Source organism: Panthera onca, chromosome E2 (assembly GCF_046562875.1).
Source record: "Panthera onca isolate mPanOnc1 chromosome E2, mPanOnc1 haplotype 2, whole genome shotgun sequence".
Lineage (NCBI taxonomy): Eukaryota > Metazoa > Chordata > Mammalia > Carnivora > Felidae > Panthera > Panthera onca.
Window position 1 is genome coordinate 31,205,441 of NC_138353.1, and position 17,637 is coordinate 31,223,077.

Here is a 17,637-nt window from a genome sequence, read left to right on the forward strand (position 1 = left end):
TGGCTTACAAAGCATGTGCCTTGAACCTGTTTTTGGTGGATGCATTTCTTCCAGACGACTTTTGCCAGGTGACAAGGGATATGTTTACTTCTCTGGCCTCCTTGTAATCCTGCCAGAAGTATGGGAAGGGTGGACTTAAAGAGAGCCACTTGGGTTAAAATCACGACTAGGGTTAGAAAAGGCTTTAAGGGAGTGAAGAGAAAGGAAATTTCAGCCAACTGTACTGTTTTCTGGATCCTTGAACACGTTTGTCAAGCCGCTGCTCAAGGAGGTTCAGTTAACTGTTCTAGACACTGCAGAGGATGCAGAAGTAAATCAAATGCTCTTCTTGTGTTGAAAAGATGGGTGAAATAAAGTGTGCCCTTTGATTATAATTACGAAATGAGGAAACGTCAGGTCTGGAAGAGACTTTTGAAGTCACCTAGTTCAAGTGTCTCATTTTATACATGAAGACACTGAGGCAGGGAGAATGGCAGTGACTGGTCCAAGGTCACATAGCTACTTAGTGATAAGAGAGTGTTTCATGCCATAGGAGCTCCTGCAAATGCATTAGGAGTTCAGAACAGAAGTGATTACTTCCTGCTGAAAATTAAATTCAGGTGCAGCTTAAGAGCCTTCAGGACTTTGTTCTCAATGCCTTTTCCTAGAGAAATCTTCATGTGGATTTATAATGAACCAGTCATGCCTCTTTGGTTTATTTCTGTGAGTAGAGGTCATCGAGAAGTAATTTGTATAGGGTACGTGTAATTATATGATAAATTCATTGGCTTCACAAGCAGTCCTAGTTAATAGATATCCCCAGTAAGAAGATTGAAATGGTACAATATTTAATCAGGAATGGCTTCAGGGAATCATGTGTAAATAGGCAGAGTATTTGATTTTCCTATGCTAGCTTTGCTGGCAATTGCTTGTTACTCCTAGATACAAACACACACACACACACACACACACACACACACACACATTTTAGCAGGGAAGGCATTAACAATCTATTGTTTAATTGTTCTCCGACGGGAATACCTTCAAAAAGATCAGGTAAATAATTATTTGTTACTGTTTTTGGTCATTTGGAAGGAAACATTTTCTGCAGCGTTGTCTTTATAAAAAAAAATTCTTAAGAATTTTATTTTATTTATTAAAAAAAATTCTTTTAGTGTTTTTTTTTTTTAATTTTTGAAAAAGAGAGAAACAGAGCCAAGTGGGGGAGAGGAAGTGAGAGAGGGAGACACAGAATCCCAAGCAGGCTTCAGGCTCTGAGCTGTCAGCACAGAGTCCGATGTGGGGCTCAAACCCACAGACTGCAAGATCATGACCTGAACTTCACCGACTGAGCCACCCAGGCACCCCAAGAATTTTAACTCATGCTATGTATTGCAGATTCCTATTTTCCAGATTCCTGGGAAGGAAAGGTGAGGAAGAAAAGGAAGAGAGACCAGTCCATGATTCCTGTTGAGTATGTGATAGACTAGAAAGCAGGGACTTTGTAATACTTATCTTAGAATTCTAGGATTCCCACTCATGTCTTTGACTAGGAAAAACTGAATTCACTTAAGGATGGAAATTGGTTGCCATGATTCTCTCTTTTTTTAAAGATGTTATATTTAAATAATCTGTACACCCAACGTGGGGCTTGAACTCACAACCCCAAGACCAAGAGTCACCTGCTCCACCAAATGAGCCAGCCAGTCCCCCCATGTTGCTGTAATTCTTAAATCTTTACTTTTAAACGAGTAGCTTTGTCTTCCTTAGCTTGTCTTTGGGAGCATGAAAGACTAGACTGTAATTGAAGCTAGGGGCTTGGGAGCATTCCTAATTTTTTTAAATGTTAGGATTTTTCTTTCTTGAGAGAGAGATCGTGAGCATGCAAGCAGGGGAGGGGTAGAGAATCCTAAGCAGGCTCCACCCTCAGCGAGAAGCCTGACCTGGGGCTCCATGCCACCAGCCTGGGATCATGACCTGAGCTGAAATCAAGAGTCAGATGCTCAACCAACTGAGCCACCCGTGTGCCCCCCAAATGCTATGATATTTAATGTTTGTCTTAGTCTTCCCCCATTCCTATCTGAGATCTCAAAGCTCATTTGACTTTGTTTGTTTCATTGTATCATGCCATGTTTGTTAGTTTTGTTGTTGTTGTTGTTGTTGTTGTTGTTGTTTTTAAGTAGGTTTTGCGCCCAGCACGGAGCCCAGTGTGGGGCTTGAGCTCGACCCTGAGATCAAGACCTGCGCTGAGATCAAGAGTCAGCCACTTAGCTGCCTGAGCCATCCAGGCACCCCTGTTGTTAGTTAGTTTTGAAGTCACTTCTACCGCTCAGTAAAACTTTTTTGGTCTACCAAGTCCTATTTTTTAAAATCCCCTTGGGGCGCCTGGGTGGCTCAGTCAGTTAAGCGTCTGACTTCAGCTCGGGTCACGATCTCGCGGTCTGTGAGTTCAAGCCCCGCGTCGGGCTCTGGGCTGATGGCTCGGAGCCTGGAGCCTGCTTCCGATTCTGTGTCTCCCTCTCTCTCTGACCCTCCCCCATTCATGCTCTGTCTCTCTTTGTCTCAAAAATAAATAAAAAAAAAAAAACGTTAAAAAAAAATAAAATCCCCATGGAATTATTTATGCACTTAACAGTAAGCATCTACTGTTTGCCAACCACTTTTCTAGATGCCGAGCATCTAAGCATGAACAAAAATCCCTGCCCTCATGGAGCTTATATTTTAGCAAAGAGAGACAGAAAACGAACAAGAAGTTTGTACAGGGGTGAGGCACAGGTGTACCGTTTTAAATAGGCTTCCTTCAGAAGGTCACATTTGAGCCAAGGCTGGAAGGAGTGAGCGGGAGAACAGCCTGGGTAGAGGGAATATTGAAGGCCTAGAGATGGAACCCGATGTTGGGATATTTCAGAAGCAGCAAGTGCAGACGCAGTAGTGGAGTGAGAGAAGAGGGAGAGTAACAGCCGTGAAGACAGAGAGGAAAGACGAGGAGCCGAGAGTGGGCAGCAGCTAATACGGATGTAATACTGTAATACGAGGTAGCGGGCTTGTACACAGTGTGGCAGGAGATGGGAGCCATTGTGGGTTTGAGTCGAAGGAGGGAGGTGGCACTGGAAGCAGCAGAAAGAGACTATTGCAGTAATCCAGATTAGAGAAGGGGGGCCGGATTAGAAGAGGCAGAGGTAATCCAGATTGGAGAAGGGGGGCCAGATTAGAAGAGGCAGAGGTAATTCAGATTAGAGAAGGGGGGCCGGTTTAGAAGAGGCAGAGGTAATCCAGATTAGAGAAGGGGGGCTGGATTAGAAGAGGCAGAGGTAATCCAGATTGGAGAAGGGGGGCCGGATTAGAAGAGGCAGAGGTAATCCAGATTGGAGAAGGGGGGCCGGATTAGAAGAGGCAGAGGTAATCCAGATTGGAGAAGGGGGGCCTGTTTAGAAGAGGCAGAGGTAATCCAGATTGGAGAAGGGGGGTCGGTTTAGAAGAGGCAGAGGTAATCCAGATTGGAGAAGGGGGCCGGATTAGAAGAGGCAGAGGTAGTTCAGAATAGAGAAGGGGGGGGCGGTTTAGAAGAGGCAGAGGTAATTCAGATTAGAGAAGGGGGGCCGGATTAGAAGAGGCAGAGGTAATCCAGATTGGAGAAGAGGGGCCGGATTAGAAGAGGCAGAGGTAAGGAGAGGTGTTTGTATGATGGCACCCATCTTTTCCCTGGAGAAAAGGGGCAGTGTTGAGTGCCGGTGAGAAAAGAGGACCAGCAGTGACATCTTCTAATTGTCAAGAGAAGACCAGCCAACAAAAATGGCTGATTTTTGCCCCCTTCCCTCAATAGTTTTACTGAGGCATAATTTACATACAACAAACTGCACATATTTAAAGTTTACCTTCGTAGGAGTTTTAACACACCTGTGAAACCATGACCACACTCAAGATAGTGAATTTTCTGCAGAAGCTTCCTCGATCCCTGATGATTAATGATGTTGAGCTTTGTTTCATGTGCTACTTGGCTATTCGTGTATCTTCTTTTGAGACATGTCTCTTCAAGGTTTTTTTTGCCCATTTTGAATTGAGTTGTTGTTTTAGTTGTTGAGTTTTAGGAGCTCTTTATAGGTTGTGGATGTTAACTTCTTAACAGATAAGTGATTTGCAAATACCTTCCCCAAGAATGGCTGAGTTTTTAATGATGTATTCATGTGATGTGCAGGGAATAAGAGGACAGGTTAGAGTGGAACAAGTTTTATTGTCTAAGACAATTTAATTCTGTATTACTGAATGGCATCATTTATATTAGCACCTCAGAAATGCTTCCTTCCAGTGTATTTTCCCCCTTGAGCAGTAACCACTGTCTTGCCTTCCAGGGCCATACATTAGTTTTGCACATACTTGAACTAGAATTGTAAGCTCCTTAAAGACATGGTTTCTGTCCTTCTTTGTGCAGATAATGGTAGAAGAGTAAGTATTTGTTGCCTAAAGTCAGTATTTCTAGTTTTGAGTAGTTTATGCTGTTCATCTACATTCTGGCCACTGCCCAATAACTCTGATTTCTATAACTACAATTTCTGTTTAGTATTAGGATTCTTTCGATTGCAAATAGCGGATACCTGACCTAAACAGACTTCATTTAAAAAGATAAGGAGTTGTCTTACTTAATACTAAGCCCAGCGACCTCACTGGCTTCAAGCAGTTATTTCAATAGTTAATAGTGTGGTCAATTTCCAGTGTCTTTCCCTTCATCTTTTGGCTCTTCTTAAGCTGTTGCTTTCCTCTCTTGGGACAAGCAGTCTCATGGTCCCCACATGCCTGCCCCTTGCTGTTGTGGCCACTCCCTTTCTTTTTCATGAACTTTGAGAAGGAGAAAAACTGAGTCTTGGACATGTACTTTGAACTCTGGATAAAGCTTTGCCTGAAGCTAGACGGACAACTAATTATCGTCTTTTGATTAATCCAGTTTTGGTTCTGATCTTCTATGTTGTTTACAACGTAAAGGTTTCCTATAAGTCTCTATGACTCTTTGTCCTTTCCTGAGACTGCCCAGGGAGTTAAAGCCTCTGGTGTTAGGTCTGGTTTGGAGAATGTATTGTTTGAGAAGTATTTCTGCTTCCTTTCCCCATTTCGTATTATACTTCAGATAATGGAATGGTTTTGAAGCTTTAGCCAAGAGCATCCAGATCCATTTTTCTCTCCTTTTCTCACTTTTACTTTTTCCCCCCAAGCCCATGAAACATGATGTAATGAGGTTCTCCTGTGTATGTGGATATTTATATGTTAAATTTTTTTTTTTTTCAGACGCTCAATCTGAAAGCTGACAGAGCCAGACATCATGTTGAAAGGCTTTAGATTTTTCGGTAAAGAGTTAGCAATATTTCTCCTGAAACCCCAGATAATTTATAATTAATTTTAGAATTCATCTGTGTCAAGGGACTACGTTTGTCCTGAATTGCTTGTTTTGAGGCATCTGAGAGCAGGCTCTAGCTTCTTATAGACTCTGAGCTGGGACTGATTTGGTACTCCCTGGTGCCCCCCGCCCTTCAAACTTCTCTGAATTCATTTCTTCAGACCATTCATTCCTCAGTGGCTGGGAAGGAGTTTGCTCTCTGTCAGCCCCAGGCTTGACTGCTCATTCCTCACGACCAACCAAGGACTGTGTCTCTAAGTTGTAGAAATCTTCCAGGGTGGCTTCTCCTTGGCTAACCCTCCTTTCCTAGGGAGATGCTCTTGAGGAGTGTTTCCCAAATGTTGTCTGGCTTATGCCATTCGCCATCACAGTGGAAACCAATCCAGAAAAAGTATGCAAAGACTGCACATAGAAGTGTCTACCTTTCAGGGGGACCACTCTGAACAACGCATCTGAGCTATGAAAAAGTTGTTAGTGTCCGTCATTGCCCTCAGTCTTAAATTGCTTACCATGGTTCGCAAAGCCATCCGTGTCCTGGCCTCTGCCCACCTCTCCAAACTCTTCGCTTGCAATTCCGTGCCCTTCATTTGCTACATTGCAGCTCAGAATTGCACCCATCTTGTACATCCATCATGCCTTATCCCTCCCAGAATGTATCTTCCCAACCCCACATCTTCCCCTCCCCCCTCTGACTCTCTCCCTTTTCCAAGACAGATTCTCCATCCCAGACACTGCAGTGTCACAGATCAGCACGGGACAGAGAAAGCACCATGAGCTTTTGTATACCAGCTGACTAGCTGCAACTTCTGGGTTTCTCCTGCCTCAAGATCTAGGACGTGGATAGGAAGGAAGGGACCTGCTGCTTAAGCCCTTCTGGGGGTGGGGTTAAGGAAACAGAATATAATTGCCAAGGCCAGAGTCATAGAAATCTTAGTACTTGGCCAAAGGAATAGAGAATAGGAAATATATTTGACGGCATTTCTCTTTCACCAAATGGGAATTAATTGTTCAAAACTTAGTTAGCATAAAAGAATCAAATTGGCTAGTTTGGGAGGGGGGATGTTTTAGAATTTTAAACTTGACGTGTACACTTAGCATTCTTTCGTATTTTGTCACGTCTTTGACTTCTTGAACGGTTTGGCTGGTGGGAGCCAGGAATGCATGAGACACGAGACACTTGCAATCCTCTCAGCGTTCCTGGGGTTTAAAGGCAAGTAGGAGCCGATTGCCTCTGCTTGTTTCCAGAATAACATGAGGCAGAGTAATCAGCTGCAGTTGCTATAGATAATTACGAGTTGATTTTATGGAGTAAGTGAGCAACGCTATACTTACACAGTAAAAAATTTATCAGACACAGAGCTTCCCTTCCTCCTCCGGACCCAGCCCAAGGGGGAAACAAACCTTCCAAGAAAACCTTATTTTAATGAGCACATTTCAAAGGTGCTGGATTTATGGGAGACATCAGGAAACACCGATTGCAGTGACTGTCTCTGTTTGTCGTTCAAGACTTTATTGGTGCCATACTGGGATGAGTGGGGGATGGCAGAGAGAGGGGAGAGTTGTCAACTAGCCCATTAGCCTACAAACACCACCACTTAGAAGAATAGCCATATTCACTGGCTTGAAGCCACTATAGCGTCACTGTCACTGTAGTTTAAAAATCATTTCTTTTTAAAGTTCAGTCATAGTGGATTTCACGAGAGAGAGAGAGAGAGAGAGAGAGAGAGAGAGAGAGAGAGACATATGAAAAGCCTTCATAGAATATTTCTATTCTTTCTCCATGTGCTCCTTGGTACATCTGTTATCATTAGGGCTCTCTAGAACGAAGCCACTGAAAGCCCTAGGGTATCACAAATATAAACATACGATTTCTCATATCAGTATTCTTTTGCTAAATGGGTCTGGTTATCAAATAATTTAGCATTAATTACTTTATTATGTCGTATGCTGGTATTCATCACGTGACATCATCATTATTTTATAAAGCCTGGCTTCCTCACTAACGTGCACAGTAGACATCTCTATCAAATCACAGATATCAAGACTCCAGAGCAGGGGTTGGCAAACATTTCTGAATACGGGGCTGGCCGGATGATGAATATTTTCGGCTTCGTGGGCCTTATGCTCTGTGTCTTTGCTACTCAGCCTTGCTGTTTTAGGTGAAAGCAGCCTCGGACTGCTGTGTGAATGAATGGGCTGTGACTGTGTTCCAGTTACTTTAAGCAGGTGATGGGCCTGGTTTGCCTGTGGGCTAGAACAAAGTTCAGAGACTTGTAAGTGGCTGTAGGGGCCAGGCAGCTACTGCAAATGGGTGAAATGGCTGACGGGGACTGCCACTAGCAGAGAGGACATGCCTTGTCTCAAAGGGGCAGTTACTTCTTCGCCTGTGACTGCCTGATACCAGATCTTGTAATTCAAGAATAGCTGGACATTCGTATTTTTATGCAAAGCACCTGTATCAGTTGGCAGCTAACTTAGTTTTGTTTACAATTTTTTTGATGTTCATTATTTATTTTTGAGAGAGAAACAGAGCATGAGCGGGGGAGGGGGCAGAGAGAGAAGGAGACAGAATCTGAAGCAGGCTCCAGGCCCTGGGGTGTCAGCACAGATCCCAAAGTGGAGCTCGAACCCACGAACTGTGAGCCCAAGTCAGACACTTAACCAGCTGAGACACCCAGGCTCCCGCTAACTTGGTTTGGTTAAGAAGATGTCGTGCAGGTCAAATTGTATGCCTTTCGTGGGCTCTTTTCTGGTCCATGAGCTCTAGTTTTCTAGCAAATTCTAGAATTTTCAGGTGTAACTATTATGTATAAATAAGACATGCCTAGAGAGCGCCATCAGACGTGTATAGCAAATAATCTGTCTCTGCTGCTGCTAACGACCCCTTCTAGTGCCAGTGACAGACATCAGTAATTGATTATACCACTCTTTCTGCTGAGCTTGGAGAGAAATTCAGAATAATTCTGTACCAGGGGTCACAAAAGCCACAACCGATGAATTAGTTGTGTCCTCTGATATGTAAGATATTTGTCATTCCTTTTCTAGAGGGTTCTCTTTTAAATGGTTTTGGGATTACCCTAGAAAAATGGCTTTAGACTTTTTACTCTATGACTTTATTCGTAAAGAAAACTAGCTTAGAGTTGCTCCTAACCACAGAATGCTTGAGAAGACATTTATCAGAAATAACAAATAGGAAAACAAGATAAGATTCTGTTCTTATGGCAGTATCAGATTTTAGATTCAAACTTAAGGAATTGAACAATATCTAGAGCTGGACGGGCCCTTGGAGGTCATTTAGTCGCATTCCTTCCTTGAAGTTGGATTTCTGGTCCGGTTTCTTTCCCCACCATTCTGCAGAGTAATGTGAATTAATAAGTATAAAGGGGATTTCTTCCCCCTTTCTCCTTCTTTCACTGCCTTTGACCCTTGCGCACAGTCACCGCAGAGTGGGGTGTTCAGAACAAGGAATTTCTGTGGATGGGTCCGTGCCCTCTGGGATGCATGTGCTTTTGGGCTCTGGATGTGACACGCACCTGATGCAGCCTGCGTGAAACCCGCTTTCTTGCCCGTTGTGACCACATGACACTTCGCATCTTTTTGTCTTCCTGCGTCATTTCCTCCTCTACCCGCTGAGAGACTGTACTTGTCTTTCACATTTGATCTTCTCCAAGAATTCTGCTCTACCCATTCTAACCCTCACCGAGCCCGTCTCTTCTCTCAATTTCTTCACTGTTAAGAACAGTACTAACTTAGCAGCGCCACACTTTATTATGTTATTTGGTTTAATTCGTAGTGTTTCCTGCTCCCCCCCACCCCGGAATTAACATTTTTTCCCTGCCTTCTAGTCCAGTAAGGATTGTGAATGGTGTGAACTGAAAGAGCATTTTTTTTAAAAAACTTGTTTTAACGTTTATTTATTTTTGAGAGACTGAGAGACAGAGCGCGAGTGGGGGAGGGGCAGAGAGAGAGGGAGACGCAGGATCTGAAACAGGCTCCGGGCTCTGAGTGGTGAGCACAGACCCTGATGTGGGGCTCGAACCCATGAACTGTGAGATCATGACCTGAGCCGAAGGCAGAAGCTTAACCTGCTGAGCCACATAGGCGCCCCTGCATTTTGTTTTTTAAGTAAGCACTTAAGTACAGCCATTCACTGAATGCCTTCTATGTGCTACTTAGTAGGGCTCTAAATGCAGATGAAACAGGAAATTGGACCCTCCCCTTGAAGACCAGAGACTGGTGTCTAATGGAATTTAAAATGTCCTTTGAACATTTACAACTTCACTAGAAAGAAAGCTCCACTAGGGCAAAGCTCTTTGATTCATTCATTGGTAGATCTCAAGTGCCCGGGTCAGTGCCTCATGTATAATAAGTGCTCAATAAATATTTCTTAAATGAACTTTTATACATTTTTATATCGGGCCCTCCCTGCAGGACTGTTCATGTAGGCAGATTATATTCCTTGCCTTTCACTTCGTTTATGTGTTTCTCCCCTCCTGGACCCCAGCCACGTAGTTTTCCCGGCCACATGTAAAAATAAATCTTGAGTATCCTTCTAGAAATATTACCTGTACATGTATACACACGTGTGTGTATGTGTTTGTATTTTACACAAACTGTGGCCTGTCAGTTTCTTTCCCTTAAAAATATATCACATAGTTCTGTGTCAGTGCATAGTCATTTTACTTTTAGTGGCTACAGAATATTTTATTGCCTGGACATTTCATAATTCATTTAACCAGAAACTTATTGATGGATATTTGGGTTATTTCTGATCTTTGGCTTTTCTAAATGGTGGTACAGTACGCATCCTTGCTGTAAAGTCATTTTGCAGCCTTTGCAGGTAGGAATTTGAGGATACATTTCTGAAAGTGGCGTTGCGGAACTCCTAGAAGTTCAAAGTGTTGAAGCATTTATAATTTTGATAAGGATTGCCAGATTTTTCTCTACAGAGAGTGTGAATATGCCATTTTGCCATACTCTTACTGATACCATATTTTATCAGTGTTTGATCTTTTCTGATCTGATTAAGTTACCAAATATCTGTTGTGGCTTTAATTTGCATTTCTCTTATATGAGTAAGTTTGTACATCTCTTAAATGTTTACACACTTCCTTTTACGTGTTCTGTCTTCATAACTTTGGTCTGTTTTTCTTTTTGATTATTGATCTTTATCTTATTGATGTGCAGGAGCTCTTTATGCATTAAAAAAATTCCCTGGCTATGCTTGCTTGTTTATATTTCCATGTGATTTGTCGAATCAGCTTGTCTAGTTACCAGCGCCACTTAACTAAAAATCAGTCCTGTTGCTATTTCTATTAGGTTTGTGTTATAGATGAGTTTAGGGAGAACGGACATTCCCATGGTGTTCAGTTTTATTTCCCCAGAACATAATAACATCTTTACATTTGTTTAAATTTTCTTTTGTGTCCTTCAATAATATTTTAACGTTTTTTTTTTCTTATAGACAGTATACACATTTAAGAATCTTGCTGGATGTTTTAATACGCACACATTTGTAACTAGCATTTTTCTTAATTTGACTATCACTTGGGATATATGTTTCCTGGTTGATTTGCACACAAATAATAACATTATTTGTAAAAATGCACTTGTTCTTCTAAAAAAATCTTTTACTTCTTTGTTTTCTTTTGGTCTAATTAGGGCTCCTCTGTTAGGCAACTCCAGAGAGCACCCTTGTGTTGGTCATTCCTTCCAAAATAGTGATGAGTTATTGTGCTGATAAAGGACATTGTCTCCTAATTCTTAACTTTGGGAATATTTTTAATATTTCCCTATTAATATATGATGCTGGCTTTGATTGAGAGAGGTCTGTATTTATCGTGTTAAGGAACTGGCCACTCATTATTTTATTGATATTTTGGTTTTGAAAGGATGTGTTTTATTGAATACTTTGTGTGTGTCTGGTGACTCTTAGTTTTCACCTATGAATATGATAAATTTTAAGTATAACACTTTGCATATTGAACTATCCTTGTATTCCTGTGATAAGTTCAATTTGGTCATGGAATGTTATTCTTTTAATATGCTGCTAGATTTAATTCTATTTCCCTATATTTAGGAGTTGTGCATTGGTTCTCAGATGTGAGATCTGTGTGTGTATGTGTGTGTGTGTATGTGTTTTCTTTTTGGGTTTTGATACATATTATCCTATCTTCACGAAAAGAATTCAGAAACTTTTCTTTTTCTATGCTCTTAAACAATTTAAAGTATATTGAAATAACCCATTCCTTAATTGTTTGGTAGAATTCTTTGAAATTCTTGACACACATGTTTTCCTAAGAGATAGTTCTCTGACTTTATACCTTTTATGGTTTTGTTAACTTTTCGACCCCTTCTGGGGTCGATTTTGGTAGTTAATATCTTCCTTAAAATCTACCCGTTTAATCCACATTGTCTAATTTATTTGCATGGAATTAATAAAATAGTCTTTTATTCTCCTTGGTATCTGGGGTTATTCCCTTATCATTTAAAGATATTTCCTGAGTAAAAAATAAAGGACATGTTAAAGATATTCTAAAGAATGTTTTTTTAAGAGACGTAAAAGGAGGATATAGTTCACTTACTATGCATATTTTATTAAAACTTAATTATTCCTGAGATCACGTTGATAAAGCCCAGAAGTTGAGATGAAACATTTCCTTCCTGATCCCTCTCTTCTCTTTTTGACAGGCCCTGAAGAGGAGAGTGAGGATGATCCCCAGCTTGAAGGCAGAGATCCTGATACTTGGCATGTTGGTTTTAAGATCTCGTGGGACATAGAGACGCCTGGTCTGGCAATACCCCTTCACCAAGGAGACTGCTATTTTATGCTTGGTAATTAGGAGGGTCAAAACTATATTGATGCTCTGGTGTCTAAATTTTAGACTGTTGGCTACCTATTTTGAATGTGTCTTTTGGAATAAGCTTTTCAGGTATTTTATAGTGATAATGAATCTTCTACATGTAACTAGTTTTTTTCTGTTTGTTTTTATTTCCTTATTCTTTTTTAGCTATCGCTCATTTTTAAAAGCTGCTTTTTTTTTTTTCCTCCTCCCATTCTGATTGTTTTTGGAGTTTCCCAAATGTGCTAAAACAGTTTTCAGGACTTTCCCTGAGTTACTCCGTCATCCAAATCAACTTATCAGTGTGAAGTATTCAAATGATTTCCCTCTCCACACTGGGAGTGGAGGCTACTTAAAATGATTTCCCTGTCTGTATAAGTTCTTAGTGAAAGTTTTTTTTCTAGTTCTGAATTTAGTTTCTTCTCAGGAGGAGCTGACCTGACAACGTGGCCTTTCTGTGCACTTGTCTTTGAGTTCTTTTGGGGGGGCAGCATCTCAGGCTTAGGCTAACCGGAGAAGCTGCAGGATTTGAGCAGCTTTTGCTCTAAGTTCTTTGTGTTTTTTTTGGATTTTCTGCTTGTCTTCCAATGCATTGCATGTAAACTGTATCCTTCTATACTCACAAAGCTTCCCTGGGTTTATTCTGTCACTGGCTTTAGCTCCTGATTATCCAAGGTTTATCTCACTCTTACCTGCCTGGGGGAATCTACTCATGTATTGACTTTAGAGCTGGGGAGCCCCAAGGCCCAAAGCCGGTATTTATGATAAGAGTTGCTTCTCAATCAATTGAGTATTTATAGAGGGCCCGTGATGTCCTCCATGCTGTGTAAGGTTCTGGAGGAGATGCTGGAAATAGGTAAAACTTGGTCCTTGCCTTCTGGAAATTCAGAGTTTGGATTAGCTCTTCAGGGCATTACCTCATTAAGCATTCTCCAAATTTCAGGCATCTACACATTAACTTCAAGATTCTTGCCATATCCCTGTGCTACCTGTACTATTACTTATGTAATATTTTTCTCTCAATAGGTTCACTTTCTTTGTTTCACTGAGATGGGTTCATTTTAGAAGGAGATTCTCTATCACTATCTTAAGTGGAAGACCAGTATCACTTGGCGTAATTAGAAGAGGTTTATAAATATGGAAAGTAAAACAGTATTAAGTGCCTGCTGCCTTTGGTTGCTGCAGATCCTGAATCTGAGTCCTGTTCTGTCTTTATGAAAAAGGGACACGTGTAACTGTTAGAAACGTGTTAACTGTACAATGGCACCAATCTGGGACTTTCTCCTTGTCAGCAGCAAGATGGGAAGGTCATTATGTAGAGAATGACTTTCCCGTGGTGCGTGATTTGCTGGTGCTTAATGCTGTGTCCCTTCACCTCTTCTCATGGGGTGATTCCCACATTTGCCCAACACTGATCGAAGTAAGCCCTAAATCTCTTCCCTGCCATTTGCATGTTGCTTTATAATTTACAAATCAGTTTCACTTAAGAGTCTCAATCACTCTCCAAACAAGTTTGTGAGGGAGATCGTATAGAGATTGTTCTTTTCTTAAAGGATGGTTTGCAGGTTGCATATACGGTGCTCTTCCTGCTCTAAAAGGGACAATTTAGTCTCAATCCCAATACACTGAAATCTCTATGTGGGCACATTTTTAGTCTGAAGGTCAGCTCTTACTGAGAGAGCATCCCCTGCTTGCCTCAGGAACTGAGTTTCTAGTTTGAAGTCTCTGCCCCATCGACAAGCATCATTTGTAGGTTAACAGATTATTCCTCATTTTTAATGTACAACCCACACATGGGTATTTACCTTGAGTATACATGGGTTTTAATTTCAGCCAATAAACCACTTTCCTCTGGATGCTTTGTTCACGAGTTTCTATTCGCAGTTTGTATCTTTAAAGGAAGTGAGAGTCATTTGGGGCCGTTTTAAATTGCCATATTAATTTTCTGCATTTAGAAATTGTAAAGATACATTTTAAAAGTTCAGCTAGCTTCCATGTATTTAAGAACAATCTTGTGTGTTCTTTTCTGATTATGAAAGTAAAGTACATGTTCATTGTAGAGAAAAGAAACGCTGAAAGGTATGAGTGATAGAAGAATATAAAAATCAGGTTCATTGCTGTTTTCGTATATTCCTTTTCAGTCTTTTTTCTATACATACATGCATCTGGAAAAATAGTAGTATGGGAATGACAGCCACATTTAGTGGGGATTAATGACAGGTCAAGCATTCTTTTAACTGTCTCCATAGCCCTAAAAAGTAAATGTTAGTTATATAGGACAAGAAATGATTCAGGTTAAATTGATGTAGTGACATAGCCGTGGTTACACAGTTAGTAGGGCGCGTGGATTATAACTTGTCCTTTTATCCCATTTGGGCTCTGACACCCACATGAAGCCCGCCCTCCTCTCCCTCCTCACTGACCCCTGCTCTGGGCTCCTGGGCCCCCCTCTTGCTCCCTCATCACAACGCCTATGCTTCACCTAAAGGCTTTAGGACTAGATTGTTCAGGAAGGAAAGAGAAGATGATGACAAGGGTGTTCTGGGTGCTTCCTCCTTTTCCTTTTCTTTGTAAAGTTCTGTTTCTCTTGCCCGGAAATAGATTATAATGAAAATATTAAGTAATTACATTGCCCCCTTTACCTATATGTTGTAATGAATATACATTTCAAATATACATTTGTCCCTTTAGCTATTGTAGGTGATAAACAGAAGTGAGCGTTATTATTTTATTTATTTTTATTAAAAAAATTTTTTTTAATGTTTATTTATTTTTGAGACAGAGAGAGACAGAGCATGAACGGGGGAGGGTCAGAGAGAGAGAGGGAGACACAGAATCCGAAGCAGGCTCCAGGCTGTCAGCACAGAGCCCGACGCGGGGCTCGAACTCACGGACCGCGAGATCATGACCTGAGCCGAAGTGGGACGCTCAACCGACTGAGCCACCCAGGCGCCCCACGTGTTATTATTTTATAGGAGCTGATATCCAAGACATAGTATCTATTCCTGATTTCCTGACTCCTGCCTTTAGCTCTAGGCGAAGTAGCTGGTACCCTATGGACCTGGGCCAGCCACAGCACAACGTACCCAAAGCGCACCGTTAGAATATATTCATGTAGAATCCACTTATTCCTTATTATTTATTATTACTCAGGCAAATTCTTATTGTCTTGATTAAGAACGCATGTTCAGAATTTTCTACAAATGAACGTTGCCCCGCCGCCTCTTAAGCAGCATAAAACAAAACTAAAAGCAGCCACGGTCTCTTGCTACCTTTTCTCTTCACTTTTTAAAATCCAAATCCTATACGGAGCCCTGCCGAGGGACCTCAGCCCTGTGCCGATATCTGAAATCTGAACTTCATAGCACTTATGAAAAGGAAACAGTTTAGCTCAATTTATAATAATATATTGGTCTGCAGAGGAAGTGCAGACTGAACCCTGCTGTCTCAAGCAAATACTCCAGGGGTGTCTGATGGGGAACGCGTCGGGTGCCTGTAATAAATCCACCGCCTGTGGAAGTGAGTGAAGGCCCTGCTGGCAGTGCCTGAGGACACGCTTAACTGGGGTTGTCACGGTTTACTTTTAAATTGGAATCTTTGCCCTAATCTCAGAGTTAGACATGACCAGATTTGCAAACAGATTTACAATTTTCACTAATTTTCCAACCAGGACTTCAAAACACACTTAGAGGGGGGACAAAAAAAACACACTCTGGTCTTTCTCAGGGTAGGATGATTTACTTTGCCACAGATGTTTTCCATAGACTGAATGTAACCAGGGCGTTCGGGACTTAAAAGTGGCTCGGAGACAAACTGCGGGTTTGTTTTTTGTAGAAAAGATTATACAGTTCAAGGGACATCAACCAAATTATGTTCATTAACCAGGAGCCGGGTGTGGAGATGGGATGTTTCGGGACAAAGGTGAGGGTGCTGGGTAAACATTTGGGGCAGACCTCCTCCCCTGCCCAACCCTTCATTTATCCTTTTGTTTTTTACATGTTACTACTCATGACTCTGTTCTGTCTGGTCTCTTTATTTTTGTTTCCTTCAATCCAAACTCAATTTCATTTTCAAATAGCTATCTCCAAGCTTCAGTTACCAAGTAAAATTTCCATGGCGAAAAAAAGAGAGAGAGAGAGAGAGAGAGAGAGAAAGCAACGTCAGTTGAAATGCACGCTGTTTCTCTTTCGTTTTTCTTTTTGGTTTTGCTTTACTTCACCAACAGTTTAGGGTAGAATGATGAAAAGGCCATTTCCTGTCAGGTGACCAGGTTCCAGACTCACTGCGGTGACTATTGGCTCTGCCTTGTTAGTGTTTGTCTGAGTCTCTGCCTCCCCTGGAAAACTAGGGCTTCGTGGTACCTGCTTCTCAGGGCCGGTGGGAGGCCAAAGAAGAAAGTGCTTTGTATGTGGGGGCCAACCAAGATTGGGAGCCGGGTCCTGGCGTTCCAGGAGAACCAGTGAGGCGGGCGGGTGACAGAAGAGCACAGAATGTTGTGTTCTTATCCTGCTTCATGCCCCGAGTTTTGCTAGCTTTGTACCTCCCTGTCCCATACATATCTTTGCACATAAAGGACCTGCAAGACGGGGACAGCTCACCAATTGACTCTTGAGGGGGAGAAGAGTTGCCGTCTGGTCAGGGTCGAATCGGAGCTCTGTGGGAACCACGCTCTTGCCGTGGTTGAGGGCCGAGTTTACCTGTAGAGCCTGGTCAGTGGTGTTTTCCAGATCAGGTTCACCTTCTTTAAAATACCTCTGGCTTGGTATTTCATAGAACACTGTGAACGTCTGATGTGGTCTAACCCGAAAATGTACCATGCTTCTATTTTGGGCGTCAACATGAGCGCTCCAGTTGGAGTGTGTCGCCTCTAGCCTTCTAGAACAGAGGCTTCTAGGAGTTTAAAGCCTCTTAACTGGGGTTCCTCTGGGACTTAACTTGGAGACTGTGGTATCTTCGTAAATCCTATCGGTGTCCCTCAGTCCTGCCCCGATTTAGACATTTTATTCCAAGGAAAAGGCTTTTGTTTTTTCTTCCTCTGACCCCATTCCCTTCCTCCCCCAACTCTTGACTGACCAACCGAAGTTAAAAAGTTCCTGTAATTTATGGCTTAATCATAAATTCTAAATAATTATACTTTATTACCTCTCATGGGCCTTGAAATGTAGGTGCTATGTTCTGCTTTCTGCCGAGGCAAGGGAATAATACAGAAACAGTAATAAATTATAACTTGAGGCTGCAGTCGGTAAGCTTGAGGAATTGCCATTTAAGTGGAAAGTGCTCGAACAGCCAAATGAGCACCTGTCATGTTTGTTTTCACTTTGAAAAGTAGAAACATGACAGTATAGTTTCAACTGCTCATCCAATACGAACTCGTGGTGTTCTTCTTACCTTCTCAGCAAACTACATTATTTGCCCCTTGCTAGTCATGTT

The 17,637-nt window shown here is 41.8% G+C and overlaps 1 protein-coding gene across 4 annotated transcripts in view; it reads left to right on the plus strand.

Annotated features, from left to right (window-relative positions):
• The window catches only part of FTO (FTO alpha-ketoglutarate dependent dioxygenase), a 389,551-nt gene that overhangs the window by 132,036 nt on the left and 239,878 nt on the right, over positions 1–17,637 (plus strand). For all 4 annotated transcript variants that reach the window (XR_009615364.3, XM_060650765.3, XM_060650769.3 and 1 more), the window contains exon 4: positions 12,056–12,199. Coding sequence is in view for 3 of the 4 variants with exons in the window: in XM_060650765.3 (XP_060506748.3) it covers positions 12,056–12,199 (144 nt within the window). In the remaining variant the exon portion in view is untranslated. The remainder of the gene's footprint in view (positions 1–12,055; positions 12,200–17,637) is intronic.